At 38.6% G+C, this 8,947-nt stretch overlaps 1 protein-coding gene across 1 annotated transcript; it reads left to right on the plus strand.

Annotated features, from left to right (window-relative positions):
- Window positions 1–5,956: 5,956 nt before the first annotated feature.
- Window positions 5,957–7,735, plus strand: LOC107046575. The gene has a single exon (XM_015269227.1). It carries the CDS (start codon window positions 5,957–5,959, stop codon window positions 7,733–7,735), a length of 1,779 nt encoding a protein of 592 aa, XP_015124713.1.
- Window positions 7,736–8,947: the final 1,212 nt, after the last annotated feature.

An 8,947-nucleotide genomic window follows, 5' to 3' on the forward strand; every position in this document is an offset into this window, starting at 1 on the left:
TGAATTGTTAATTATCTCAGATACCAAGAGGATTAGGACATTTTGTCAGTAAATTCTTTATCTTTTTAATGAAATTTAACAGAAAAAAGTTCTTCTAACAAAATCTCTTGAAATTATCGGTTGAGGAGATAATTAATAATTAATTAATGACCTCGGAAATTCCAAGGGGATGGCCGACGATTTTCGGGAAATCCCGAGTTACGAAAAGTTTTTTACCAATATCTGTTCAACAATTGGGTTCAGGGGATTTTTCCATTGATTATTTTTTGTCGCAAATCGAATTTGCAACAAAAATAATCTAATGAAAAAATGATGTAAACCAAATAGTTTTTTAAATAATGACCAAAAATTATTCAAGATTTTATTATAATTATTCAATAAATTATTGGGTTTACGTGATGTTTGCATCAGATTATGTTTGGAGGGAAAACTGAATTTAGGGTGGATTGAGAAAGGGGTAGTGGAAATGCCGGTGAAAAACGAACGCACTGAGTCTATAAAAAATATACTGAATAATAGGAGACTGTACTGAGAATTTAAATAGGAGATGTACTGAGAAAACAACATGTCTCGAACGGGTGATGTACTGACGCTGTTCGGACAACCGAAAGTAGCTTTAGAAAAACGATATACTGCTCGCTCAACTCATTTGCTACGACTCTCTACGACTGACTGCCTGTAACTAACTCTGAGATTCGGTGATTGACTAGGCCTGACCGTTGACCCGAGGTTTCCCGAAGATTTTCGTAAGTGGCCGATCTGTGGTCAACCGTTGATGTACTGAATTTTGACTGCGTTTCAAACAGATTATTTTTGTTGCAAATTCGATTTGCGACAAAAAATAATCAATGGAAAAATCCCCTAAACCCAATTGTTGAACAGATAATGGTAAAAAACTGTTCGTAACTCGGGATTTCCCGAAAATCGTGGGCCATCCCCTTCGCATTTTTGGAGCCATTAATTAATTGTTAATTATCTGTTCAACTGAGAATTTTAAGGAATTTTGTCAAAAGAAATTTATTCTGTTAAATTTCATTATCAAGATAGAAGATTTACTGAAAAAATTTCCTAATCCTCTTGGTATCTGAGATAATTAACAATTAAACAATCGCCTCAGAAATCGAAAGGGGGACGGGGGTAATTTTCTCAATTATTTCGCAAAAAAAACTCTTTTACAATTATCTTGTGAACAAATGGGTTTACAAGATTTAGTTATTGATTATTATTTCCCGAAAATCGTCGGCCATCCCCTTGGAATTTCCGAGGTCATTAATTAATTATTAATTATCTCCTCAACCGATAATTTCAAGAGATTTTGTTAGAAGAACTTTTTTCTGTCAAATTTCATTAACAAGATAAAAGATCTATTGACAAAATGTCCTAACCCTCTTGGTATTTGAGATAATTAACAATTGAACAATTGCCTCAGAAATCGAAAGGGGGATAGCTGTGATTTTCGGAATTTTTCCGAAGAAACACGCTCTTTCTCAATTATGTGGTAAACAATTGGGGTTAGGGGATTTTTCCTTTGATTATTTTTTGTCGCAAATCGAATTTGCAACAAAAATAATCTGATGGATAAATGATGTAAACCCAATAGTTTTTTAAATAATGACCAAAAATTATTCAAGACTTTATTGCAATTATTTAATCAACTATTGGGTTGACGTAATTTTTGCATAAGATTAGTTTGTTGCAAATTCGATTTGCTACAAAAAATAATCAATGGAAAAATCCCCTAAACCCAATTGTTTAACAGATAATGGCAAAAACATTTTCGTAGAGAGATGTGAGAGAGCGAGAGAGAAATATCTTTCCTTCTCTCTCTCGGTCACGGGTGAACGTAAAACGCTATCCCGCCTCCTGCTGACTAGAAGGGGAATCACACACACCGGTGCGCGGAGCCACACGGACGTACTGCCGCTTAACGCTGCAGCGTCATTGGCTGTCCGATTTACCCCAATATCTCCGGAGGGGTGCTTTTGATCGAAAAGTGGAGAAGGACTTTTCGGCTCAGAATCACCCCCTGTACATGCTGGTTCAGGATCAGCATGTACTTCTGGGACACCCTGTAGAAAGATTTTTAATGCTGCTGACTCTACTCCGGGTGAAGGTTCTGAGAATTTTGGGGATTCTAGTTTACCAGAGGACGAAGTGTTTGCTAATTTTGCATCGCATGTTGATCCGATGACCTGGAAGGAGACGTCTTCTGATGGTGTTTCCTGGCGAGCGGCTTTAGAAGGCGAGTATCGTTCTTTGCTATGTAACAAGGTTTTTGAAGTTGTCGAATGTCGTACACACCAAAAAGTAATAGAAAATCGTTTGGTGTTGAAAACCAAAATTGACGGTTCGAGTGAAAAGAAAAAGATACGTTTGGTGGCTAAAGGCTGCTCCCAGCGACCGGGGGTGGACTTCACAGAAATCTTGTCATCAGTGGCAAGGTCAACATCTGTAAGAATTTTATCTGCTCTTTCAGCTGAATATGGTCTTACTATCCACCAGATGGATGTGATCACAGTCTATCTGAATGGATCTTTGAAAAGGAAATTTTTATGGAGATACCTCCTAATCTTCAAGAGTCTGTCGAAGGTAGTCAACAAGAAATCGGTCGGATTGAAGAAGGAGATGGTTCAAGATATGGAGATGCTGGAGACTACAAATGATTGGTTAAAGTCATTGGAGATCTGTCACAAACCTGTCTACTTACTCAAGGGATCTCTTTATGGTCCGAAGCAAGCTGGAGTCTGCTGGTTTAAGAGGTTGCAGGATGAGATGGTAAAACTTGGACTTCAGTCGACTGGGTACGATCCATGCTTATGTTTCAAAAAACATCAAGACACCCTCATGGTCATCAGTGCGTATGTGAATGATATCCTGATTGCCTCTAACGACGGAAGTTCGATTCAAGAGGTGAAAGACAATCTCTCGAAGATCTTTCAGATGAAAGATATGGCTCTCGTGAATCGGTGTCTTGGAGTGGATTTCACATAGGATGAGACTGATCATAACATTGTTCTTACACAACGTGATTACATCATTTCGATGTTGGACAAGTTTGGAATGTCGGATTGCAAGCCCGGAATTAATCCGTTGGATCCAGGGTGTAAATTGTCTCGTCCAGAATATCCTGATGACAAAGACATGAAACAGCATCGATATCAACAACTCATTGGTGGATTGTTTTATCTATCAACTCAGGGCAACTCTTGTTACGATGTTTCCCATTGGAAATCGGCGAAACGTATTTTACGTTATGAAGGGTACATCGGATTATGGTCTAAGATATCAATCGACTGGAGAACTTCTATATGGATCGCTCTTACACTGGATATGCGTTTATCCTGGCTAATGGACAAATTAGTTAGGAGGCCAGGAAGCAACGTACAGTTGCATTGTCGAGTGCAAAGGCAGAGTACATGGCCAGTTCGGATGCCACAAAGGAGACACTATTTCTACGGGGGATTCTGCCAAAGATTGGGGTTGAGGTCGGTTGTACGACACTTTGAAATGACTCTCAAAGTGCTGGGGAGATGGTTGAGAGTCATACGATCAATGTTAGGTCGAAACACATCGACATTCGTATTCATTTTGTTCGAGAAGTCTGTCAAAGTTGGTTAATCAATATACAGAATATTCCTATACGGGATATGCCAGTTGATGTATTGACCGAAGGACTGGATTCAACGAGACATAAATATTTAATTCGATTGGGTTTAATGATTTAAAACATGCTGTAAATGTTCTTTCCGATTAGTGATATTATTTTACGAGAGGGTGTTGAAGATATTAAGTAATTTAGATCATCGACTGAGGAACAGGGTTCGGCAGTACTCATTACTTTTATAATATTTTAAGCTCTAGTTACAATTACACCATCAATTTTTTAATTGAGATTCTTCATTTTTTGATGACTTCATTAATCGGTAATTGAAAATTGGGAATTGAGTGATAACCGAGTAATCGTCAATTGCAATGAAACGGATTACCATTCATTAGGTAACCAATAATCAGAAACACAAAGATTTTCAATACTTCATCAATCATCAATATGAATTAGCATACTATTCGTATTGATAAATCAGCGAGAGAGAGGGCATATCTCGGCTAGTATCGTGGGTAAGAGGCATTGTGGAAGCCCACACTGGATCTACGGACCTGCGCACCGTACATTTATCTTTTGGTAAATTATTAAATTAACAACTGAGCCTCTGTATTGTTTCTCCGGATAGCAATTCATTAATCATCTTTAAATTTTCATTCCTTTGCATTGTGTCGAATTCGGTGAGCCAGAGTTTCCAGAATTTTGTATTATGATTATTATTATTAATTTTGATTATTTTCAATTTCTTTATTTTTCTCATTCAACAAAAGTATTATTTCATTTCTATTGTTATTATTATGAGTACCGAACCGCATTTAGTAAATTCCTTTTCTTTTCTTTTTATAGAATTAGTCAAGATCAATTCCGTAGAATATAGACCTCTCAATTACTTCATAATTTTTCTCTCTCTCTCTTTATTGAACAATATCCTCTTCCCAAAAATGAAGTAATTAAATTAGATCAAGCAAGGGCACACCGGGCATCAAATGGGTGTGCGGTGTGCACTGCACTACGGGCATCAAGGAGAAAAAGAGTTCTCAGGGAAGTATTTTCCATTATTTCTTTTTCTTTTGGATCTTTTCCTCCGGACTAAGAGATATTATTTCGAATTTTAGCTAATTTCGTTCGCAGGATACCGCCTCTTGTTTGAGTCAATTTTGAGTCTACGTCAATTGTCACTTTTTTGACACAACACGCAAATCCTCACGTTGTCTGAGATTTTAGAAATACCAGACAACATCGCAACACGCAACCTTACCTATTCGCTTTAGCGATACGAGTCAACAGAGACTCTTGTGTTGGAGTTTTGGGTAATTTCCGGAGTATTTAGATTTTCAGTTAGACTCTTTTTGAGTAGTCATCCATATTTTAAGTCAATTGTGATAATATTATGATCACTTGTACATTCTCCAACGCCCCGCCGAATAAACTTATTAATCTTTAATTCACCTGTATGGTGAATTCGTTCTCAATGCAACAACCATGATCCTACATTACAACATTCCCTTCGCCCTCTGAAAAATGGGCAAAATCCTCGAAATGGTACACTGGGTACAAGGGGTACACTGTTGAAAAAAAAATCTGAATTTTCCGGGAAATTACACTGAATTCAATGTGATGGAAGAAAGTGTTAGAATTTTCAAGTTTCTCTGAAAATTCAAGGACATTTCTAATTTACCAGTGGAACAAAGAAGAAAATTCCATATTGTACTCGAATTTTCAATACGAACAGAAAAATTCAATCAGAAATTTCCCTGAAATTTCAAGGAAATGAAAATTCAAGGATATTTTTGAAATAATTCAATTAAAATTGACAATTTCCAGGGATTTTTTCACGAAAATCATGAAATTGAAAACGAAATTCCATGAAATTTCAGTGAAGCAGTGGCAAATAAGGATATTTATATGTCATTTATTTGCATGGCCACCATGAATGAAGATTGTCTGTTGAAATAAATGAAGATCTGGTATGAATATAACTTTAGCCTTGATCTTGGCCAGTAAAGTAGTAGAATGCTGCTTGTGCTCCCAAATCGTACAACATTTTAGAACTCTAAGTGCATTGCGACTGAAAAATCAATAAATTTCCAGATTTTTGAGAAAAGAAATGGAAATTCCTCATTTGACTTGAATTATCAACCTGAAAGTGAGTGTCCAGTACTAAATTACACCAAATTTTCGATTTATTCAAAATTTCACACTATATTCACCTGAATTCTCTTGATTTTAGTAAATGCATATGCAGTAATTGAACTGAAGAGAACGGAAAAATAATACGAAATAATTAGCAGCATTGAGAAATAAAAGGGTTTTTTACTTCAATGTCATATGTACGGCATCGTACCCAAACACATTATGAACAACGTTAAATTGATCACTCTCATTCAGTTGGACGCCCATCTGTTCAAAACTAAAGCAGACATGATAGTCAGGAGGATGAGTAATGCCATTCTTGGCTTAGAAATCAGTATCACTGTGTGGAAAATAACTGAATTAGAGAAGAAGTGTAAGTTCTTAGTATCTGACCTGCAGGGCTTTCTCCCCAATGGTTTGATGGAGGATATAAAGTTCAAACTAGCAGAATTCCACGAAACTAATTTTAAAATCGTCAAGACTAGAAATAAGAAGAAGCTCGAATCACTCAAAATTGATTCAGCTCCAGTGAATATATCTACTCATCAAGACACAACCATCTTCAACATCACAACAGTGCCTCTCCCAGAAGAGGTTAAACGTGTTCTGTACTTTGAGCCGAAGTTTGGCCTTGAAGTTAACAATTCTCACGTATGTATTCCGAGGGTAGTTAAGGACGTGGAATTATGCATTCAGAGTCTAACTGTACGGGGTGTTTCAGAGGGGGAGCAGATGGAGGAAAAGAATAGAATCAGGTCAGAAATGATTAATATTCTCACGAACTTTTATAACAGACCGACGTCGAAAAGACGAGATCAACAGAGAGAAGATGTGGCGGCCACGAGAAGGTTCTTGATAGAGAAACAAGATCTAGTACTGGCTAGATCTGACAAAGGTAATGCCACGGTGTTGATGCGTAGGGAGGAGTGTGTGAAAGTAATGAAGAGGATGCTATCGGACACAACAACATACCAACGGATTGACAAAGATCGAACGGTGAAGTTCGAGAAACAAACGAACGGGTTGGTGGACGCACTCCACCGTGATGAAGTGGTTGATGCGGACAGAGCGAAGAGCTTGAAGGCGTTCAACATCGTAATGCCCAGAATGTACGGTTTGAGGAAAGTGCATAAGCCTGGTTGTAGCTTGAGGCCGGTTGTTAGTTGCATTAAAGCTCCAAGTTACAAAGTTGCTAGGTTCTTGCATGAACTTCTTTCTCGTGTCACCAAGAGATCTGTTTTTACCATCAAGAATTCCATGGAATTTGTGGAGTTCATCAAGGGGGTCAGGCTCCCTCCAGAGTATGTGATGATTTCCCTGGACGTAGTCTCATTATTCACCAACATCCCGAAGAGACTAGTGTTACATATAGTGGACGAGAGCTGGGATGACTGGACTCCTTTCGTCCGTACCTCGAAGAAATTGGTGATTAAGCTGATTACCATTTGCTTCGAGGCAAGTTATTTCACCTTCGATAATGAGGTTTACATGCAGATCGATGGCAGCAGCATGGGGATTCCTGCGAGCCCTGTGCTAGCAGGCATCGTGATGGAATACGTCATTGGAAAGGTTTTGGAGGAACTGCTATACAATATCCCTTGGCTAAAACTGTATGTAGATGATACAGTACTCCCACTTCCCGAAGATTCAATAGACCAGGTGCTTCAATCTATTAATTCGGTGTATGAGCGCATCCAATTTACGGTTGAGAGAGAGGTGGATAGGTCCCTCAGCTTTCTCGACGTGAAGATCCACCGCATGGAGGATGGAAGCCTTAAGCTTAACTGGTATCAGAAGCCAAGAAGTTCAGGAAGAGTTCTGAACTTCCAGTCAAACCATCTGACAGCACACAAGATTGGAGTGGTCTCCGGGATGTTACACCGTGCGATCAGGTTGAGTCATGAGGATTTTCATGATTCGAATATAAGCCGGGTGAAGGATATTCTCATGAGGAATGGGTATCCCAACAAGTTCATCATGAGGTGTGTCCATAAGTTCTGAGGTCGTACGGAACCACAAGATCAACGAGAGGAAATTCGGCAACGGTTCTGCTTCAAGTTCCCTCTTATCAAAGGACTATCCCAGAGAATGAATCGGTGTCTCAAAAATACTGACTCAAAACTGGTGTTTTACAACTTGTCCACAGTGGATATGCTGTACACAAAGCTGAAGGATCCCATTCCGCTGGAACAGAGATCTAAGTTAATTTATAGGATCCCCTGCGAATGCTCTGACTGTTATATGGGACAGACGAGGCAGAGATTGGGAGCCAGGATTCGTCAACATGAGTTGGATTGCAAGCCTTTGAAGATCCTGAAGAAGGAAAAAACCACGTTAGCCACTCATCATTTTGACTTGGGCCATAATTTCAAGTTCGCTGAAACAACTATCTTGAATACAGAGTGCAACTGGAGGAAGAGGAACATCGCCGAGATGATCCACATCTCCCTCCAGAGTAGTGTTAACACGAGAGAGGATACTCTGGGTCTAAGCAGAATGTACATCAACTTGTTGAGTAAGTGCAAGAACTGCGGACGACGTTGGAGCTGCGAAGGCGCGGCTGTCGTTCAGGGTTTAGTCGCTTGGTGGCGCTAAGGGACACTTCTGTTGGCGGGTTATGACATCTGGGCTGGTTCCATGGTTCGTGATTGTGGTGCAGGAGATGAATCTGTTGGTGGGGTGTCACATCTGGTTTACCGAACCCATGACTGATCGAAGTGACAGATGATAGTCGTATGAGATTGTTGCTAGTCAGGTTTTACATTTTTTGTTCATTTACAGATGTGTTTAAAGATCTCGACATGCATTTCATTAGAGAATAATGTGACTATGTACTTAAATGTCAAAGTATTTTTTTGGTTATGGCCTATTAATTTTGTTTTTTAGACGTACAGATTTATTGGCTCTGCCTATGAACGTGAATTATTTATTCCTTATTGGTTTTCTGAGTAACTTCATGGATTTGTATGATTTAATTCTCTCATTTGTTGTAGTATTGTATTGAATTAATGAAGTTTATGTACATGGTTGGTTTCCAGAGCCTGAAGAAGCTTGAATTACAAGCGAAACGTCGCGTATTGACAATAATATAGTGCAGTTTATTGTTTTCTCCAATACCCCATGACCTTGGATTCTTAATAATAATTATGGAGATGAATGGTTTCATTGATTGAACTGAAATGTAGAGATTCCACGAATTTTTTCAATGAATTT

This window comes from Diachasma alloeum, unplaced genomic scaffold, assembly GCF_001412515.2.
Source record: "Diachasma alloeum isolate Michigan unplaced genomic scaffold, Dall2.0 Dall_scaffold_01515, whole genome shotgun sequence".
Taxonomy (NCBI): domain Eukaryota; kingdom Metazoa; phylum Arthropoda; class Insecta; order Hymenoptera; family Braconidae; genus Diachasma; species Diachasma alloeum.